Source organism: Pelecanus crispus, chromosome 2 (assembly GCF_030463565.1).
Source record: "Pelecanus crispus isolate bPelCri1 chromosome 2, bPelCri1.pri, whole genome shotgun sequence".
Taxonomy (NCBI): Eukaryota; Metazoa; Chordata; class Aves; order Pelecaniformes; family Pelecanidae; genus Pelecanus; species Pelecanus crispus.
In genome coordinates, this window is record NC_134644.1 from 129,502,004 (window position 1) to 129,525,098 (window position 23,095).

At 35.3% G+C, this 23,095-nt stretch overlaps 1 protein-coding gene across 1 annotated transcript in view; it reads left to right on the forward strand.

Annotated features, from left to right (window-relative positions):
- SNTG1 (syntrophin gamma 1) overlaps positions 1-23,095 on the forward strand; it is a 155,227-nt gene that overhangs the window by 46,700 nt on the left and 85,432 nt on the right. The window contains exons 9-10 of the mRNA XM_075705063.1: positions 2,745-2,875; positions 7,422-7,551. Coding sequence (XP_075561178.1) covers positions 2,745-2,875; positions 7,422-7,551 — 261 coding nt within the window. The remainder of the gene's footprint in view (positions 1-2,744; positions 2,876-7,421; positions 7,552-23,095) is intronic.

Sequence of the window (23,095 nt, forward strand, 5' to 3'; positions counted from 1 at the left end):
TAGGTACATGTTTTTGCCTATTTTTAAGGTGAGAGCATTTTAGTTCTAGTAATTTACACTTAAAATCTTACTGAAGAATGATAGCATTATGGAGCACAGTCTATTTAGGATGAAATGCTACAGACATCTGATCAGATTTTTAGTAAAAGATGCCTTTGAAGTGCTACAAGGGGCTTTTAACAATTTTCTTAGCCAGGAAATGCAAAATTTCCATTATTTTATATAGATATAAAGGGGTTTTTGCTGTGTATTTGGCTTTATGATAGGTGAAAATACTCAGATAAAATAAAAAGCACTGAATAAATAAACCAATATACAGCATAATTATTACAGATATATTAAAAGAACAGAAATGTAAGCATTGTTTGGTAGACTTTGCTGTTTATAATTTCTGGCCTGTTTTATTTTTCTTTCATACTTTGCTGGTAAAGGTTTAAAATAGGAGCCAAGATTCTTAAAGTCAATAGCACAGATTCTAAGCCTGATTATAATCTGGAAAAACCTTTAAGATTTATAAACTTTTATGGAGCTGGAATTCATAAAAAAGGGGCTAAAACCAGTAAAATTGGTGTCTTAATGCAGGTAAAATAATAATAAAAACATATATATATATATATAAAAACTAGTGCAACAACTTCGGAAGCAGACTTATCTCAACAGTCTGTATATGTATGCATGTATAAAGGCTATGCAGCAGATCCTAAACTTATTTTGCTAGCCACTTCCTTTCTAACTTTGCTTTTAGGATAAAAACCATGCTTCCATTTGTGAATCCTATTTCTGCAGGTGTCGAAACTGATCTAAATTAGCCACGGTTTCTATTTGAACTGATAATTATTTACTGAAACCAAATCTTTTTCTCTCCATTTAAATAATATGATCAGGCATCATGAGTCTATAATTCACCTAAAATAAATTCTTCTGCTAAAGACCAGGATGCAGTTCTTATCTCAGATGTCCTCTTGTAATGGGAATAGAACGCTTCATAAAACCAAATGAGGCCTCTGTATGAATTCCTAAATTATGTACAACTCTTATGTCATCATCCCTCCATTTTCTCAGAATGTTCTCTAGAATGCATTATGGCTTATGGCCATAGTCTATTTCTTAATTTATAGCCTTGGTGATTTGCGTGAAGGAGATTTCTAACTCAGAATTTGGAGTAACAGGACTGGTTTTGGTCTTTTGTCAACAATTCAGAGTTATGCAAGCTAAAGGTAGGGTTAACATTTCTGTTGCAGCCAGATCTAGGCCTACAGTTTGCATCTAAACTTTTTGCCACCTTTCAGCTTTTTCCTCAAGTTTAATCACAGCTGAAAAAAGGTTCCTGAAAGCAGGCAGAAAATGTTAAGAATTCAAGGCAATGTTCAAAACAACATCCTAGCTTAGTCTTTCTAGCCAATCATTTATTTATTTGGATTGAATCTATGGAATATGTCACCAGAGATGCAGTGTTTTAAATAAATGAATATACTTATGAAAAGCCTGCTGTTCAGCTAAACTGTCATTCATAGTGATCTTTTATTTTATATACATAAAAGATAAATTAACATATATGTAAAAGTACAGTTCAAGTTGGCAAAACTTTGTAATTCCATAGATCTTACACAAAAATCACTCTAGAAAAATACAAGGTGTACTTAATTTTTGTAATGTTTATTTTATAGAAGAGACAGGTAAGAAAAAATATGAAGTCTGAGATTAAAAGATTCTAAATGATGCAGGATCAGCAGGTACATTTTTACTGATATAGTAAAAGTACTGCACATACATTTCAGTGAGAATCATGCTTCTTCAGAAAAATAACATCATCACTAGCACTGTTTTGTAAAGCATTTTATAAAGAAAGGAAGCGGTGTTGGATTTTTAAAAATAAAGTTTGATCATTTCACTTTTTATAAGCATTTCTCATTCAAATCTATATTCTGTAAAAATACTGGTGAAATTAGACTGTAGATATTTAAATACTCATTCATTGTAGATATGATCATAGACATAGTAAAGTTCAATTTTCATATAAGTAATGTCTTGTGTAAATAGGTAAAATTAAAATATTCATCATAAGCACGTAGTTTTGACTAACCAATTTTCATGACATGTTAAATCCCATTCACAATTACCAGGTTTTGAAGTGACATCATTAGAATAGACATGTATGTAAAGGTGTACAGGGCCACAGGAAACAACTGAATTATGGTTGTATAGTGAATAATTTCGAGATCACCTTTATTCAGGGTACAGGTATAAAACTAGTAGCTGATGATGTGATACATAGTAAATATTTACTTCTATTCGTGACTAGTCATTTCAAAAAAGGACACAATCTGTTTTCCCTAGGTTTTTAGAATGCTGTTCCTCATACTTCCTCTAAGCATATTGATGTTGAGGTTTATATAGATTTGTTTTATTTGTGAGAAAAAGTTGAGAATCTCTCCAGTGCTAGCTAAAACTGATGCCAAATAATATGGGGAAAGTGGAACACAATGCCAAATGTTCAAAAAACGGGTAGATGTGGCACTTCGGGACATGGTTTAGTCTAGTCTACCCTTGATTGGCTTAGAGTAGACTTGGTAGTGTGGGTTAATGGTTGGACTGGATGATCTTAAAGGTCTTTTCCAACCTAAACGATTCTATGATTCCCTGTTTCTATGAAATATAAAGTCTTTGAAGTCTCTCTATTTCCAAATCTGCTGAGTACTTATAATGACACCCAAAACTGAGAAGGACCTTTTAATGTTTTTCAGGATACATTATCATGTTCCTCATGGCCAGCATCCCCAGGACTTAGGTGGGAAAAAAGGTGGTGTGATCTTCGGCTAATCCCACTTCTTCATTCACGGTTTTCCCAGTACCTTCCAGGATCAGATTTGTGCAGGTAAAAAAGTTCAGAAAGTTGAAACTTAACTTCTTGGTTGACAGATACAAGCCATAGGGAGTTGCCTTGTTAGAGGAATGGCATTATTAGTTCCACCACAGCTGTCGGAGACATGAAACATTGGAGCTTTCATAAAGGTCTGTCTAGGTCCACCTCGGCCCATATTCTGCTCTGACATCAGCCAGGACCAGGTGCGTGGGGAAGATGTGTGATCTTCCCACTTGCATCTGGTGATCAGCACGTTTCTCAGTTTGAGATTGCATGTAGGTCATCATATTTAATAACTGCTTATGCTCCTGTCCTCAAAAGCTTCTTTCTAAGCTGCTTTTTTTAATACCTCTGGTTTTTGCAAAGCACTGTGGCATTGAGCTCTTCAATGTAATTATGTTTTTAAAAGGTGCTTCCTTTTGTTTCTGTTGAATCTCTCACCTGATAACTTCACTGGGTTAAATAATCTTGTTGTTCCGGAGCAGCAAGGGCTGGCTGCCCCGTGGGGAAGGTGAGCCCAGAGCAGAGGGTGGCAGCGGGGCTGGATTAGGCAGTGTCCATGCAGACAAGGGCCCCGTCCAGCTGCCCCCGGTGGAGGAGCAGAGCAGGCCTAGGGGTGGTCTTCAGATGAGTCCATTATGGTGAAGTGGGGCTTAGGCCAGGCTGGGGAGTAAGCCCATAGATCACGTCCGAATCAGTGGGATACATGTCCAGGCACAAGCGTGGCTGCACCCAAACTCCGGCCAGGACCAGGGGCAAGGGCCTGAGCTGATACGCAGGTCCTGAGTGAGGGGATGGACAGGCCCCCCTCAAGCTCTTTCACAGCAGCCTGATCCCACACCCACAGCCACGCCGCGGCAGAGCTGGCTTCGAGCACAGGCAGCCAGGCACCCAGGAGGGGGAAGGGGGTGGGCTCTGGGCCCTGACCCTTGTATCAAGGGAAATGCTAAATAAGCATTCACGATTTACATTTTTATAACTTCAGATGACTGTCTTCTGTTTTCCAATTCGAAGGATCCTTATGGTTATCTCCTTTTTAGGGAAACCCTTCCATAGCTCTGATTATCCTTGTTATTCTGTCTGTTTCTTTCATAATTCTAATGTATGTCCTATGAGACAAGGTGGTCAGGACTGCAAGGAGGATCCCTCTTGACTTATATTAAGACATAACGATGTTTTCCATTTTTTAATCCATTCTTATCTAATACTTTGTAATAACATTACCTTTTGACTGTCACAGCACTAAGGCGATGGTTTTCAGATAATTATATGTAGTAACTCTTGCATTTCTTTCCTCAATTTTTATAGCTACAGTACGGTTTTTTGTGGCTTACATATAGCTAAGGTTATTTTTTCCCATATGTATTACTTTGCATTTATTATCATTGAATTTCATTGCTATTTTGTCTCCCAGTCACTGGGGAGCTGTCCAAAGCTCATAGTCACTTTTAAATTTATTGCATCATATAAACCTACAACTTGTCATTGTTTAATTAAATATTATCCTAGTAAATCAGAAAAATCAGAAAGGAAGACAAGAATATTCTGGAATTATTATTGTTTTTTCAAGTGTTACACATTTAAATAGAAAAGAAAGTAGCTACGAAATAAACAAGGCAAAGTATATAAATAAGATCATACTTGTTGAAGTTTTGAATACCTAGATACTGTGTGGATTAATTTATCATCTGTATAGATAAGAATGAAATTCTAATACTAAAAAATTCTGTGAGGTCCAGTACGTAAGTCATTAACTGGAGGACAGCTGTCTACAGTTATAGAGCATGTTTCTCCATTACTACTTCTTCTAACACATCAGAAACATTAACTCTGAAAATAAGCACAAAGGACTTATCATTTGTGAGGCTGTGAGGCCTTGCTAATTGAAAAAAACTGCCTTTCCCGTGTAGCCTTCATGTCTGCCAGCTTATATGTGTGAGTCTGGGAAGAATAGTGTATTATGCTATGCCCTGATGGCTCATCAGGCATTAGCAGTTTAAAATTTCCTGTTCCTCTGTTCATACACATGTAAAATTAACTAATTAATACAGAAAAGCTTTATTAATATTTCTGGAAAGACTGTTTGGTGAAAGAACCTCCCCCGTATCTTTTCTCTGCTGTTATGCTCACCTTCCAGTGTTTCGATGGGTCCTACAGTCAACGGATACCATTGGTCCCCAGGGGCGGGTTTATCATCTCCCCCAGAAACTAGGGGAATAGGAGTGTTCTTCAACCTCAGTTTGGGGGTTGTGTGGGGTGAATTTTATGGTTTCTTATCACTAGCTTGTCTAGTGGGGTGCTTGAGGATTCCAGAGGGCATTCAGGTTAATCTTGGAGAGCCTATTAATTTAGAATATAACTCTTGAGTTCCAGAAGGCACAGAACCTGAGATGTGTAGTTGAATAAGAATTCATCTGATCTTAACTTTTTTGCTCTATTATAAAGTTATCAATCTATTATTTGTACTTTTTAATACAAAACACTTATTTAATACCTTATTTTTTCAGGTTTGTGTGGTAGCATGGACTTTGGCTGGTAGACTAATTGAGAAAAATACTATTACAATAATCTAAGGCTAGGGATATCTACCGCCCAGACCACATTCAGAAGTATATTTGTTAGGTAGCAATGCATCTTATAGTTGGTGCTTATTGATACTTGGGCAAGAACATTCTGGATGAAAGGTTGGGTATGTGCATAGATCAAATACCTAGGAACAGCAGGAACAGTCTAATGCCCCGGATGCATCAGATTCACTGTGTTTGTAGCATAAGGGAAATTTGTGCATCAGGATTGAATCTGGAACATACTGGGTTTTCTTTGCTTCTGCAGGTTAGTGTCACTTGGATTCCTACTTTGGTTTACAATAGGCTGAGTAGAAAGAAGGGGAGTCCTGAAAATAATGCTGTTTTTCCTGAAAGAGCTAATCAATAAATTTGTCTGAGCATCATGCTATGCTCTTTATATAAGGTCTTACTTAGAATTTTATTCTGGAAGAATTTACTATTTATATTTATAGCCATTTAAAATAAAGGATGTAGTAAACAAATGCTAGCTACATTACCTGAAGATGCTTTAAATAAATCTTCCTCAAAAACTTTACCTGAATTACTGTGAAAATGAGTCATTGAAAGAAGTAGCTCTCAGTTTGTACCTTTGGATTTTAAGGAAAAATCACCAACCATGTGAAAAGGCAAGTAACCTGATAAGTTAGCTGATGGATTTAGATAAACCACTGGTCTCTGCATGATCATGTTAGGGTATATAAGCCTTATCCTTCTGTAAGAGCTAGTTCTCATGATGGGTCTTTCAAAACAAAGGCATGGCTCTAAGTTATTTTTAATGCTTCTCCTAACTGAAGGAAAAGCCTGTACTTGACACGGATGCAACAAAAACCTTTATTGTAGAGGTAGAGATTAGCGCTACATTCTACACAACTAGAATATAATTTCAAGAGGTAAAAAAAAAAACTTTGCAGAATGAATATCTTTCTTGAGATGTCAGAAACTGTCGTCAGTGACAGTTTTACGCTAAAGATAACACACACTTTGCCTGAGCCATTCTCAAATAATCTGAATGATGTACTTAGTTTTAAACCACGAATTGATCATTAACAGATGGGTTTGTAGCAGAATGGCAGCATTGGTATTCCATGTATGTTTAGTAACTTCTTATTCTGGGATATGGATTAATATTGAGTTTTTTTGGTTCTGAAGCCAGAGACCTGGGAGCATTTCAAAGGCTGTTAGCCAAGAAGGCTATTTGCTAAAGAAATTAGGTTTGCTATTGCTTTAGCATCTGAAAGTTTTCTCTTGTTCTATAATTGCTCAGCACTCAGCTGTAGAAAGTCAGTCTATAATGCTTGACAGATAATTGTGTAGGTGCCCAGATTGGTGCTGGGATAGAGGCACCCAGGTGGCCACTGCTTTTGTCATTGGATGTCTCTTGGCATTCCAGTGTATTTTGCTAATGATCCTGTATTCAAAAATGCAGTTGGAGAATTTTGATCAATTTTGAATTCTCCAGCTTTTCTATCAATAGTTTAGAAGCAGATCAAAATCTTATAACCAAGAGCAACCAACAACGTTCCAGACAGCAATTACTGTATTTAAACAATGTATTAGAAAAATGAAACAAAAGTTGTTGAGAAAAATGTACTGTATTCCACTGAATTTCTCAAATTATTGCCTACAGTGTCCAGTGCACACTTTCCTTCTCTGTGATCTGCAATATTAAAGTATTAACTCTTTGGTATGCATCAGCTATTTCACTTGTTTAGCTTCTGAAGTCACACAGTGTTGGTCAAGGTTCTGTGGAGCTAGTATATGGAATTTTTTTATAGCTTTATGGAAACTTAATATAGTCTGAGTTGACCTTTTAGCATGATCTTTTTAATATGTCAGGTATTTATAAAACAGGAAAACCAGCAATTTATCAGTGTTCAGTGGCTGACCTTCATTGTAATTGAAAGAAAAGCATTTCTACAAGTATTGTTAAGATGATATGCTAGAATAGATGAAATTTTCTTCTGACCTGATCTGTTATGACATGTCTATAGGCAAAATGCGTTCCAAGTAATTGCTGTGGATGGGGTTTGCAGTGGAATAATTCAGTGTCTCTCTGCTGAAGACTGTATTGACTGGCTACAAGCAATAGCAAGTAATATTTCCAACCTCACAAAGCACAATGTAAGTATGGATCCATGTAAGCCAGAAGCCCAATCATATGTGATTATAACTGTCATAAAAGCCTAATGGGTTCACACACAGAATTATCTGCATATAAACAATGCTTGAGGCTGTCTGAGAGAAGTCAACTCAAGTTTGTCATGAAATCAGACTTTGTGAGAAATCATTGAATGGGAAAATATTCTCCCCTACAGTCATATAGTTCACTTCATTGCTATCAGAGTTATTCACTTCTCAGCAATACCAGCTAGCATTAGAAACAAAGACCACACACACAGGAGAAAGCCAGGTGTGATGGGTAAGCACATATAAAAGCAAAAAATTCTGTACTTTCTTGAGAGGTTGAGAAAGCACATCTATATAAAGACTGGTATAATCAGATCTGAATTAGATATTAGGTCTGTTTAGGTATCCTTTAACACGAGGAGAACGGCAAAGTGCTTCTGTGATATAGATACAGATGTTTCTTATCAGCAAAGATTAAATGCATTTATGATTCATGCACTGCACTCTTGTGATCTGATCTTGTGGGGCAGATATCTCTTTTTATTGAAACAAGAATAAATGTTGTACAAAAGTTTTGCCAAACTACTAGTAAGTTGGATTGAAAGGTCTCCTGGACCTGCCTAGGATGTATTTTGCGTTTGATAGATGACATGTAGTTTTTCTGTAGAAGTATATGATACCTTTCCTGTTTTTCCTCAAAAAATACAGAACACATAGGTAACTCCATTATTGTGAATTGAGTTATAAGAAGGAAGCCCTTGAGGATTTAATTTATGTTTTCTCAGATTTCCTTAAATCTGCTTTAGCCTCCCAAACCTGCCTCTGAATCTGCTTTTGTTTCAAATACAGGGAACATATTGAAGGAAGTTGTATTTCTTGGAGATTTATATTCAAGATGCAAAACTATGTTCCATCTGGCAGCAATACGTAAAAGTCATTGTATTATAAAAATGTGACAGACATGAATTCATCCACCATCTGCAAGCTTCCACGCAGTACAAGCCAACTTTATGGCTATTTATTCATGCTTTCAATGCTTTTGCGGTATATAACCTTTCTTGTCTCACTAGGTATCCTGACAAATGAGGGTGCTGATTTTTTCTCTTGCCATCTTTAGTTCAGACTATTAATGATTCTTGCTACCTAAAGTACTGTATTTGTTTACTTATAACAATAGATAGATGCACCTAAATTTTATCTGATAATGCTTTATGTAGCTCTGATGAGACTATAATTATGGTTGCTTAGTGTAATTTGAATTTTGGTAATGCACTGGTGTTATATGATATATTTTCAGTGTTTTAAAAATTAGTGAAGTTTATAATTCTACCCTAGTTTCCATAAAATACAGAAACAATGAATCTGATGTTTTCTAAGATAGAAAATAGTAAATTATACAACTATTATGCCAATCTTTGTATTTACTTTATCCCAAAGACATCCTGTAAAGTAACTGTGAGAGTTAGGGCTTATGACAAGTATCCATGAATCTATTTTTAGAACTGTCCTAATTGTTCATGACCCATATGAACTTATGGAAACCAGTGAGACTCTCTTTTCTGTGATATACTTTTCTTTTAAATTGTCAGTTGCCAGAAAGAATTAGTTATTTGACAGCATGTGTGATAAGTGAATATAAGAAACATTAGAAAGACAGAAGGGAAAAAACCCAAACTGTTGCTCGGAACAATGATTAGCTGTGATTAGAGGTCCCTATATTTTCTTTTTTTACAAGATGGTAATTGACATATACATACTGTTGATGTTAGCATTTTTCCTCTGAGAGGCATTTACTCACAGTCATTCTCCCTTACTGTGGTGTCCAGTACCAAAGAAACAAAAAGAGTATAGGACTTTATTTGAACTTTTGGACAAATTGACTTATTTTTAGTTTCAATTATCTTCTTACATCTATCTAGGGGTTATGGAAAATAATTTGTTTCATTTAAATACCATGTAGCTCATAGAAAAGTTAACTTGCATGTTCTTTCTCACATCTACCTTTTGAAAAAGAAAGAAGCAGATGAAAACAAGGACTATAAAATCTAAATTGTTTCTGAAAGCATTTCCTTTACCAGTGTGTCAAGTTTGGACTTTGTAGATTTGGGTGGGATCTATCTTGCTAACTTTGGATGTCTTAAAGCAGAATGGCCGAAGAGTGATCCATATGATTTACTTTTGACATCTATTTTATGATGAGATAAATTCCCTCAGGACATGTCTGTCTTTCCTTTGACTGATAAGGGACCCTGGGGTGGTGAATTCAGAGTTCGATACCTAAGGAGACATGTATATCCTGTCACTGGTGTCTTTGAGGGGCCAGAGAGGGTCTCTCTGAATAAATCTGCCAAAGAAATGCCTGGGTATTTTGACAAAAAGCATACCAGTCTCGACCAGAAAATCTGAATTATTTTAGTTTTTCACACACAAGCTAGCTGAAAAAAATCATGATGGTTCAAACCCCACAAATGTGTGTAGGAAGAATGTGGCATTTTCTCCCTGTGTTCCCATATGTATCTTACCATTGTGAAATGTGAGTCCCTGGATCCAAAATCCCATGTTTGAGTCTATAGTTCAATTCAATTTTTATAAGGCTAATGTCAATATCTCTTCTGTCATCATCTAATATGTCCACATCTGACACAAAGGTGGTGTGACTCAATTGCAGAATCATCTTTGTAGCCAGTACCTACCAAAGAACAAGAAGATAACAAAAAGGCAGGCATAGAAACAAAACTAAACTGTCTTGACATCATCATCTCTGAAAGGCAGTGTTGCTAGCTGAATATACGTAATGGAGGCTGGAAGGTGGTATCTGCAGGCAAACACATTTTGCCTGCAGTGGTTAGACTATCAATTATTGTAGTGTGAGATAAAGCTTGCATTATTATGGAATAAGATAGTTACAGTATTAATGCAGAGATATAGAAAATTATATTCTGACTATTACAGAAGATATTAAAAAAAACGAGTATGCTGACTGTTTCATTTCCAATTTTCATCAAAAGACAGAATTTGGTATGCACTCTTTTTGTTTGTATTCAGTAAATTAGAACTAGTGTCATCCTCCAGTGTTTGTAGAATACTGAGAGTGATACTGCTAATTTTCATTTCTTTAGCTCCCCAGAAACCATGGAAAGATTACATATGAGATGAAATACATAGCTTTAAAATTACAAAACATGAATTGACTTGTATATTGGTATGCAACCAAAATGCATACTATAGAAATGCATTGTTGAAAGTGGATTAATATCGCACTATAACTGATGATGTGATGAACCATAAAAACCATTCATTTCTGAAGATGGGTTCCTCTCCAACTTGAGTTACTTGAGCCTCATCTGTGTGAAAAATTCATCAGTTTTAGCAATAATCTCAAAAACCAGAGGGGTTATATTAAACCCAAACTTCAGTCTAAGCAATCCTGAAACTGAAGTTCATGTGCTCAGATCTGAATACATTAAATTGAACCTAAACTTGGGAACTCTATCTAATTGATGAGCTAGAAAACGTTTTTACCTCTTTTTGTTGCCAGTTTGGGTGGCAGGCCAAAGACAATTAGAAAGGGAACAAGCTGCTGCTTCTACCTTTTCTTACTCATGCTCCAAGTAGGAATTTTGAGTTCTGCTGTTCCAATTCAGGTGTGAACTATTGGTTTTTCCATGAACTTTTTAACTGTATTAATTTCTGTGGTAATTAATACCGATTTCTATACTATACTATCTATTTTGTTAAAGAATTTTATTATGACAGTATGCAATAGGTCACATAACTTTTAACAAAAACTATGCTCTGGAAGAGTCTAAGAAAATACTCCCAAATCTTGTGGTGTATAAAGATCCATCTGTCGCCAATACATCCCTAATTGGTGCAATTTTCAAGGGACTCAAAGGCAAAATTTTTACTGGCTTTAGCAGGGATGAGATTTTACCAAGGTCTTTTTCAAACTTGGTTCAGTTGAAAATTATGTGAGTGCCACAATATTCTATTCAAGTGCTGCCAAAATTAAAAAAAAAAAAAAAAAAAAAAAGAAAGAAAGAAAAAAAAGACAAAAGCTTTAGGTCTTTGTAACAAAAGAATAATAAAAAATACATTGCAGTTAGCATCTTCAAGGATATATAGCTTAATAGAGTCTTTGGGGGTTTATGCTTCCGACTCAGTATTTGTCACTTGCCCATTGCTTCCTCTGTGGCAGATTTTTATATAGTGAGTGCAATGATACTTCTTTTCCCTTTCCTCTTCCATCATTTCCTTGGGAGACACTGCAACAATTGCAAATTTATGCTTCTTACCTTGAAGCTAGCACTTGACAGAGAAGAAACAACATGAACTTCATCAGACAGGAGTGACAGGCAAATGAGGTAAGGTTGCCAAGCAGGAGGTGACAGAAAGTTAGTTTTAAATTTACCTTGAGAATGCCCGTAAGATCTTGCAAGATTTAGTTCACTGTAACTTCACTTTATTCCATCATGGTACATTTTCTGGGTAAAATAACATGTATCTGTGAAATTAATGAGGCACACATGTTGATGGTGGAAGCGTGGCAGTAGCATGAAAGCAGTAGGATTAAGAGATCTACTAACTGAGTATGAGTTTGGCAGAATGTATGTGTTTTCCTGAACTTAAGCCTTTATTTTGAACAAAGTTCAAGAGCTCAATTGCAATCACGGCTTCAATCATATGCTTAAAATGTAATGCCTAATGAAAGAAACTGCTACTAAGAGGACAAATATATTTGTCCTCACTTTCACTCTAGAAAAGAGAACAATAATACCATATTTTACAATACTGAAGTTTGGGTAATTCTTTAGGGATTCTCTAAGTCACTAGGTAGAGGGAGAGGAAAAAAGTACAAAACAGGAGGAAAAAAACCCAATTAGAATAATATGATCTGTTCGACTTGTGGGAAGAATAAAATATCACAGGACTACATTCACTGTCTAGTAAGTTATTGAAATAAATTAGTAGTACATGTCTCATTTTTCTGGTGGATGCTACCACCAGTAAGAACATACTGTGGAAAGTTATATTAGATGAATAAATCAATGTCACTGATATGAAGTGAACAGATTTCACATTTCAACTTTTTGGTTGAAATACCATGGCAAACCATCAGGATGCTCTGATGTTAGTCATTTTGGAGTTTTCAGGGATTTTATACTCTGAGATGCCCTGTGATTTGCATATTACAATAATATTTAACTTTTTGTTGGTTACTAAGCTATGGAGCAAATTAAAAACCATCAAGATTAGTATCAAATCTCATACGGTGGTATATTCTGTAGTAGCACAAAAGACAAATACTCTCTATCATTTAGAAGTTGAAAACCTTGTAAAATGAAGACCAAATCAACAGAAGATTATAGGAAGTCTTCAAAGTACTACGAATACAATAATTTTTACATGTATGATTTACTTTTCCCAAGACAGAACTACTCAGATAAATTAGGTGTTATCAAATAAATGTATGTTCAACTGGTTTTTAAGCAGTATTAGGCATTCAGGTGTTTACAGAGTTCTGACACTTTGATTTTTTTTTTTTCTGCATTCCATTCTAGACTTTGTAAAGGGAAGCCTGTAGAGGTAGTCATTCCAGTAGTTGTATTTAGGTCTCTGCAGGAACATTTAAAACTCAGAACTGGATACTTTTGTAACATACTGCTGCCATTTTTTTTTTCCATATGTGGTTCCTTTAAGGCACATAGATCAAAGTGAATGTGTAGTTAGTGCAGTATTAAAATTACATAAATCAGATCTCTCCTACCTTTCCTCCCTTTTTTAACATGGGATTTTACCAGCCTGACATTTAAAAACACACCTCTTTCTAAGTCACAGTTATCAAGTGTTACATATGGCCTTGTCTCATATTTACTTACATTTTGGGCAATTTGCTTCATGTCTTACTTTACTAACTTGTTGCCTATACCTTGTTGACTGAAGAATTGTGGGATATTTTATATCCTCTTGGGTGTACTGATTTAGCTGCAAAGAAAAGTTAAGTCTTGCCAAACTGTATTGCTGTTGCTCCAGTGTGTTTCATCTGCAGTTTTATAATGTATCTGAGTTTAAAGGACAATGTCTAGCATGTGGCAGGTCAGGAAAACAGTGCAGGAAAAGAATATTTCTTTGAGAAATATTTCTTCCAGAATATTTCTTCCAGAATAGTCACCTTATCTGGGAAACTTGTATCAAGAAACTTCTGTCTTCATAGTTGGAGGGAGCATTTGTTATGATTCACTCTGATTATGGTGACAGTACTCATCATTAAGACAGGCAGTCTTGCAGTCTTGATTTGGAATATACATTGTAAACTTCCATTAGTTATGATAGCTTTTCAAATTAAATAAAATTGCCTTTCTGTACCAAACTTCTCCCAAATACTAAATCTGTTAATGATATTTTTAATAATACGTTTCCAGTTTTGCTGTACATAGTATCACAATTCTTGCAGTGGTCAATAAAGTCTAATAAAAATTTTAACATCTGTATTACTATAAATTACCACTATACAGCTCTAAAATACAGTTTAAGAGAAGCAATGTCCTTGGAGACAATAAAATCAAAAGCCCTTCTTTTTAAATATTCTTCAGAGAACCACAATTTACCTGTTAAATGGAAGCCTTAAGAAAGCCACATTATTGCAGAGAGAATATTTTTGCAGTTTTATATATGATGCTGTCGCACAGCAAAGAATCCCTGCACTTTATCTGATTCATCCCATTTTGTATGGAGTCAAATTAAATTGTAGCCTTGCATTAGTATTTAAATAAAAGCAAAACATCAGAATATTCAATACGTTCTTTAATCTATGTAGGATTTGTATTAAGCTCTGAGACTCTTTTCTCGTCCTCATTTCATTATTACTGAAGGCTTAAGTTGACACACTATAATAAAGACTATAATCTGTATAGTTACGAGACACTTTAGAGGGATGTTATATTTGCTCTCAACATCCCACCCTGGTGAAAGGTAGCAAGGAGTCTGTAATTAAGGAAAAAAAAAAAATCCCTTCATTGATTTAAAGTGGCAAAGAAACGATGACAAGAATAAAGGAAGTAGGAGCAGTCTGACTGGGAACGCAGGTAAGTCACTTGGGTTTTTTGCAGAGGTAGCGCATGGAAAAAGCAAGTACTCATTATAAGTTGCCCTTTCCTGCCAAAATGCCAAGCTGCCCTTTCAGTAACAGTTGGAGACTTCCAGCTATTTTAACATAGGTTTTGTTGTGCAGTAAACTGTTCAATATTCCACAATTGGTTTATTTTAAGTGAGAGCGTGTTGAAAGTGGCTGTTGAATCACAAACTGCTGTTGATAAAACAGCAACTGGGAAATGGGAGGCTAGGCAATAATAACCTTTCTTTTTGTATCCCTCCTCTTTGCTCCTTAAAAAGAACCCCAAACATGACTATCACTATTTGTATTTTAAAGCAAGGTTACCTTGTTTTCACATCCCTTTCCTCTTATTCACTTTTAAAAGAGATTTTTAAAAGGTGGTTACATCAAAATTTTTGCCTTTCTTCCACAATCAATTAAAAAAAAATAATTAAAATAAATTGAAATGCACTCAAAAAGCCATAAAACACCTCAGGATATATATTATAGGGTAGGCTAATGTGTTGAAAGCACTTTCTGCATTTGGTTGTCTTGCTTCATAAAGTGCCATAGACATCCAGTGCATTCAGGTAGTGCACAGCTTATATTTGCCTGAGGAAGAAAACAGGCTCAGAGGAAGAGGCAGAGGGGTGGGGGAGAAGATAGGAATTTCAGTCATTCCAGGACAATTTTAAGAGTTTGGGGCAAACAAGCCCAGCTGATGGGGAAGTAGGCAAAACAAAACTGACCACTAGGCAGAATGTGCTACAGAGGAAGTGAGCCCCAAATACCTAGGACTTTCCATTTCTCTGCTAGCAAAAGGTGTTATGAAACTCTGTGACAAGTTTCTTATCTGCTAAAAATACCTTATGTAGTTAAGGGGCAGGCATCTGCAGGGAAAGTCTGAAAAATCTGAAATTATAGCTGTGCTGATCACCTGCGAGGGCATCAACATGATTGCAGGGTTGTTTGGGATTTTTTTTTTCACCAGTTTGTTTATTTCAGAAAATGAGGTAATTACCTACAAAGCTTATTTCAAAGACTATCACTGAGGTCATGAAGTCAAGCTTGAAAAATTGAGAATGAAGCACCTTGTTTCATTCTCCTTTCTCAATGCATGGTAGCCTCTGACTTACTGCACTGAAGAATTATTAATTTCCTTTCAGGGTTTTTACCTTTTTGAACTGTTTATAATGACCATATGAGAGGTTTCTGCTTTTTTTCTTTTTTTTTTAATTGTTTCAAAATTTCTTTCAACAATTTTACAGGCTGAAAAAGGTATTTTCCTAATTGTAGCAATCAGAAACTGTAGCTCAGTGAAACGAAGGAAGATTTTCTTTCCTGCATTTATGGAATAACTTGAGACAACTTTGGTCTGAAATAACCCTAACTTACTTAGAATGTAACATAAAGTACAACTTACATTGACTTCTTTGCAATTACCTAGTTTTCTCCCCTTTCCAATAGTGTTTCAGGTTAGGAATCCTATAAAAGTTGTTGTTCATGAATTAAAATCTTTCATCTGAATAGTTTTCTTGAATTAATTTAGGAACTTGCTGGCAGAGTGGATAAAAATAGATCTGTTGGGAATGTAGCTGCCTTATCATGAGGGCCTTTTTGCTTTACTGGATTTGTCCTGATTCTTCAAAACAAATAATTTTGAACTTTGCTAATAAGTGAAACAGAGGTCCCAAAGATGCAGTGTTCTTCATAGAGTCCTGAATTTCATCAGGGTTATTTCACCCAGGGGAATGAACAATATGAGATCATAGAATTAAACCCTATCATTGAGACTAAGGGAAAAAAAGAACTGTGTAATGTTACATGTGTGTGTATATATGTACATATACGTAAGAATAAGATTTAATAGGTGTTAAATGTTACGAAGGAAAAATATATTCAATCTATATGAAATGTATAAAAAAAATTTGTTGCTTCATTTCTTTCTGAAATGAAACTCGCAATCCTTTGCTATATGGAATAATGTCTATATGATCATATATTTGATTGATATTAAAATGACTATACATTTTTATATTTGATGCAGGTAATCCATTCTTTATTCCCCAATTTTGCTTTTTTATGAGCCAATTATCAGTTATGCCTGGGTAGTCTGTCAAGAGAGCACTTTATGACTAAAGTATACATACTGGGTTCCTAAATTCTATTTTGATATGAGATCTTCTGTGATAGGAAAGGTAGTCACTAATTTTTAGAGAATGAGGAGATCACAAAACACTACTGGAAAGGAGGCAACCAGGTAGTTAAAGAATGCCTGTTCATCTCACCTGTGACTACTTAATACAGTATCATAAAACACAACATAAAATGCAACTGAGGAAGAACTTGATGCATGTTAATCCTTACACTTACTTTTAGCTATATTAGCAGAAAGATGTCGTAAGGTCAGCGCAGATACACAATTTAGGTCTTTAACATGAAAAATTCCAGTTTTATTCATGAGGATACTTTATGTCATAAGACAAACCTGATTTCCATTTCAAATTACTGATAGATATTCTACTGCTCTTCCAGTGTGATGCATTGAAACCACATAGAAGATCAGTAAAAAGTATTTTTGTAGCCCATTGTATCAGTAATAGTAAGTGATTTTTTCTTTAGCTCAAGTTGTTCAGAGGTAGATTTGAATATGTGCAACTATTCTGTGTAGAGGTGATTTATTTGCATGTTTTGTACGTTTCTTGTTTGTACAGACAAGGAGTCAATAAAAAAGCAGAGTAAAATAGTGTATGTCCAGATTCCAAAAATGTTTGTAAGTCTATAGGTGAATGATCACACAAACTTATGGCACTTTTGTCCAGGGAAAAATCTGTTACCTGCCTAGCAGAAAATATTGTTTTCATTGTGTTTATTTCCTAAGGTAATTTTTTAAGGTAATAAAAAGGATTAAAAACTTCCTATGGCATGTCAACATGAGGCAGCTTCTCACATAATTCAGCCAACTTAACATTGTCAAAGGAGCTTTAGCAGTTGTTGTTCTCGGATTGCCAAGGAATTAGACTTCTCTTTTTGCAACTACTTTTTTTTGTAAAAACATAGGAATTCAATCTAATTTAGCTAAATTAAGTAATCTCACAGCAATGTTAGGTGTTTGTCCCTGAGAAGGCAAGATCCTCTCCATCCAAACTCCCTACATAGTCAATGGATAGAAGAAAATGTCTTTAAGACTTGAAGAAATTGAACCAGTCCTCCTAACTTAGGCACTTACTTCTATCCCATTAACTATATAAAGAATGCAGACATCTCCAGAGGGTAATTCAATCTCCTTGAATTAATTATCTACCTCTCTCACTTCTAATAGGAAATGGCAAGAGGGTATTTTAGCATAATAGCCTACAGGTTGGAAGAGTCACCCTGACGTGAGAGACAGGAGAGGTCCCTGCTGCTCAGCCTGCAGGCCTGGCGCCATCTCTCTCACCCCTGGCCAAAGGATGTCCAGAGACAGAGCAGGGCTGAGGGTCCACTCCCCGTTCCAGAGACTGTTCTCTGCCATCCATTGAGCCACGTGTCAAATTCATGCCAATGCTGTTTGGCAGGAGGGAGGGCAATCATCCAGTCTATCCAGTAGGATTTATCCAGTAGGAGTATTCCTTAAGTGCAGCAGGTACGTGCTTATCACCTTCAGCCTGAATATTGTATGTCCCATATCACGGGTGGGTACTCTGGTATTACCTACCATGACCAAATTAGAGACAGACACTTCACTCCCTACACTACAGTGCAGCTTTTATTTTTGCAGATTTTTTAACCCAACTCAGTTCACTAATCTTGTTAACAGTGCAATCCCCCAAACAGTTGTTTTAGCACAACTAAAAGGCTGGGAACACAGGGTGGATGTGAAGGCAGGAAGAGAGAAGTCGGCACAAACTTTTGCAGCCAAGTTTGCTGTGGAAGAAAGATCAGCAAAACCAGGCCTCATATAGATGTCTTCAGCTGAGCAAGCAAAAACTGGGGATTTCCCATATTTGTGGATGTTGTAGTCAGATAAGCCTTCTTTATGCTTTTCCCGTCTGTCTTCTTAAATCTTCCTTTGCAATCCACAAAAGTTTTAAAATCTAACAAGAATGTCTCCCAGGTTTTGAGATCAAATTAAATCCATGCTTCTTGAGATGCTCTCACATCATAGGAGGTGTTCCCCACTGTTTGGAGTGGTGAGGCTTTTTAATTTGTGGTATAATTATTACTGCAAAACTAGCCCACATTGCTTTGGGGAAGCCTGGTTGATGCAAAACATTTTTTTTCTTTATGAGCAATGGATTTGGTCATTGCTGAATAAAGGATGTAAATGAAAATATCTGCTGTGTTACTTTTCCTGTTTGCCTTCCTGTTCATTGTGGCTGCTGCTTTCTCTTTGCAGGGATGTACCTGGAGAAAATTATTGTATCGGGAGCCTTATTATTGTATCGAGAAAACACAAGTTTTACTGCACATTTCTAGATATATATTTGCTTAATATTTCTTCATTGGAATACCATCCTGTAGCTGCTGTGTAGATTTAAAAGAACCCCTATTAGTGCCCATTGTATTGCTTTACTTTTCCATCCAGAATGAAGAAAGTATTCCTTTTCTCATACGTGGTACTTTTTTTTTATTTATTTTGGATTTTATTGGAAAAAAATCCACTGAATTCTGGATATCATTTCAATTGAGACCATTCATGAAGAAAGGAACTGCCAAAGATAAAAAAGGAATGGATGTTCAGACACCTCTTTTACTGTTTCAGATTCCCTTTTTGCTGTTCTAATGTTATTAGTCACTTCCATGAAGTATTCTGAGGTGTCGCAAAGATTTTTCTCCTCATGAGTTTTCCTGAGATACTCCAGATGTCTGCAAAGAAACTCTTGACGTTTATTATTGTAAGAGGAGACATAGAAATGCCAAGGCAAATAAGAAGCAAATCTTGAAGGACATTAGCTTTATAATTATTAAATATTTTATGAGTGAACAATGACTCTATATATGTTTGGGCTTTCAGCAGTGAGCTGTGTCATTCAACTCTACGTATTTTTATGTGATGCACTTGTTAGAGGGAGTGAATATATTATTTTTACTACTTGTTCTTTGTAAGGCAGAAAAACACAGGTTACTCATAAACATATTTTAATAGTGTGTGCATTCTATTTAAATGTTTGTCTCATTTTGTAACAGTAGCAGTATTAATTTTAAAGAGGTTTGGTTTTTTTTTTTTTTTACATCATAAATAGGAGGTTTCACAAGAAATATGTCCTTAGGCTGACACAACCCCTATGGAGTTGTAGAGCTAAACATTATTTTTCAGTTCCTCTTTAAATAATTGATAAATTATAATCTGTGTACATGTTTAACATCAGAATTATTTCCTTTTGCACCAGAGTAACATAAATGGATCTTGATATTGCTGTATAAACATAATCTATACATTTTAAAATACTATAGCAAAAAAAAATTCTAAAAGGCTCTTGACAAGCTGTTTTAAACAGATTATTTTTAAAGTTATTTACGTAATGAGATAGTCACTATACCTCTCCTGACTATTTAGCAAAGTATGCCTGCACCTTAATTAAGCTAGCTACTCTTGCTGCAGCAGTATGGAGATTAGCACATTCATTTACCAAACAGTAACCATAAATAGCATTTTCATCTCAAAATGTAATGAGCAGAAGTCAGGAAAATATACTATGCAATCTGAATAAAAAAAGAATAGTTCCTAGGTTTGGATAGCAACTAGAACTCTCTGAGTCTTGCAGATGGTTCTACCAGTAAATTAAGTTGCCATTTACATAGCTGGATAGGTTGCAGGCCAAACCTAGCTTAAAGCAATTATAGCTGTCTGACCTCTGTTTAGTCTTCTGATCCAAAACCCACTTCCCATTACCTCTGTAAGTTCGTAGAACAAATCACAGCTTATGCATTTTATGCTTACATTTTTTTCTAAACCCTAAGGACAGACTCACAGAAACTTCCTGCTTGCTCCTGGTTATAATACCATTCATTCTTTACAATGGAGTGACTTAGAAGGCAGCTTGCATTTGACCAAGTCATCAGCAAATAATAAAAAAATTGACTTGCTGCATTACTGGTCTGTAGCTCCACTGGCCGTGTAGTTTTTATCTGGTCAGAACTACAACTCTGAGGCATGGTTGTTTTTTTTTTTTTCCTTTGGATCTGAATAGACAAGAAACCTTTAGCTCCAGAAACATTAACCTTTCAGCTTAAAAAAAAAATCTTACATTTTTGCATGTTGCTGTTTTCTATCCCAAGCATTACAAGACAAGAAAAGTTAATACTAATAATGGGATTATTTTCAACACCACCACTCTTTTTATCAGTCTGTCATCAGCTTCTTAGCAGTTCTTTATATTGTTTGTGTCTGTTGCTCTGCTTACTACTGTTATCTCAATATTATTTCCTGTAGAGCACAAGGGAGTCTACCTATACAGTGTTACCAGTACTAAAGAACATTTTTACATTTTCGTATCTGAATACTTGTATAATCACAAATCAATAGATAGCCATATTTTCTGTAAGATGCATACTCTACTAGTCCACTGGAAAGAAAAGAAGTGCAAGAAGGGACATGGCTAAATGATGGACTCTTCATTAACCTAAAACAGAGGAAAGAAATAGCAGAGTAGAATTTGTTACTAAGAGTGAGCTCAGGAAGTATCACATAAGTATGTAGAACCAGAAAGGTGGTAGGACTAGATGAGATTTCCTCATCTGGGAAGCAGTAAGGGGTAAAAGAAATAGTTTTGACATACACCAGTGATAACAGAGAGGCCAAGGAAAAGGTTGGTTCACTGCATATTGAAAAGAAAATTATCGGTAGACTGTGACAAGAAAGTCAAAGTATTGAATGCTCTTTTGGATCAGAATTTACTCAAAAGGTCAGTTGTAAATAGAAGATTGTCACCATTTATGTGTGACACAATCTTGGATAATGTCGGAACATGTTAGAGACCAGACAGGGGACTAATTATACGTTAACGAAAAGAGTTTTAAATATACACATTCTCTGTAATTCCGACTGTGTCCTAATTACATTACTCATAAGCTACAAAAGATTAAGCTTCTATTCTAAATCCATTTGCTGAGTACAGAAATTTTCTAGATGAAATAAATAATAGTAAATTAGAAATGATAGATTTTGTGTGGCTTAGAACACCAAATGCATAAGGTTTCAGGGTAAAAACTGTCTTTATATACTTATGACTTCATTTCATTACTATTTTCTTCAGTCATGACCAGCTCAAAACTAAATCTTTCGTAAATGGTATTGTATGTGTTAATACCCTCCTAATACTGCTAAGAACAGTTAGTGCTCATAGTGAAAGAGTAATTCTTTATTTGATATAGGAATTGCTGCCTTCATTCATCTTTGGGATTTTTTTCTTCTTGGGCTTTGAACTTATGCTCTTATAGCAGCCTATGCTTCATGAATAAGCATGATATTATTCAGATATTTAATTGCTTTGTTCAGTTCTAAATTCTCCAAATAACACACCATTCTGATATATATTACTATTTTAAGTGTTATTATAATAATGTCAAGTTTATACAGCTAATTCCCACATCATGACAGTATATAACAATGTAACCACATACAATTTTACTCATTATACATCATCTGTTTTTGTTGCAGCTTAGCATACACATTTCACTTGTTGTAAATTATAGCTTTTGTGTTCTACTCATGCCACTGTCTCCAGGGTTCATTATACCTTTGCTGAATAATTTGTTTCCTGATTTTTCTTTTAGCTATAGTGCTGTAGCAATTTTCTGAGCATGTGTGTGCCATGCCTTTTTCTTTCAGGAAAGATAATGTGCATGATTGATAACTAAAATTTCACTAAAGTAATGTGAGAAGGCATTGTGGAAAAAATAATAATTCGTTTAATTTATTTCAATAATTTCAGTGTCATAAGGATGATTCTTCCTTTGATATTGTTTTTTTATTGTTGAAACTTAGAGAAGGTGACACGTTGATATCTTGAAAAGATGAAATGCTATTATTTGCATTTATTCACTTACGACATCATGTTTTCCTTTGGACTACAAGAACTATTGATATAGCAAAAATCTATACTTTTGGCTAAACGATCTCTTTTACTGCTGGTATGCAATTAGGCAGTGAGTTGCTGTTCTGAAATCTACAGACTCAGATGCACTGTCAATGAAAGGTCTTAAAAATGTTTCTTGAACTTTATATACCATGTGACAACTCTCACTCATGCAGAAATATGTAATTTTTAAATGGATTTGAAATTTGTTTTACTTTGTGTTTGTTCTCTGTTGAAAATTATTTTCAAAGATAATATTTAGCCCTGTATAATGCAGCGAAATTCAATAAAAGTTCATAGTTTTCTCACAGGCAAGTCTGAAATGCACATTAAAGCAAAAGTCATCTTTAAATTTACTTGTAGTATCTTCAGTGCTTGTCTTAGT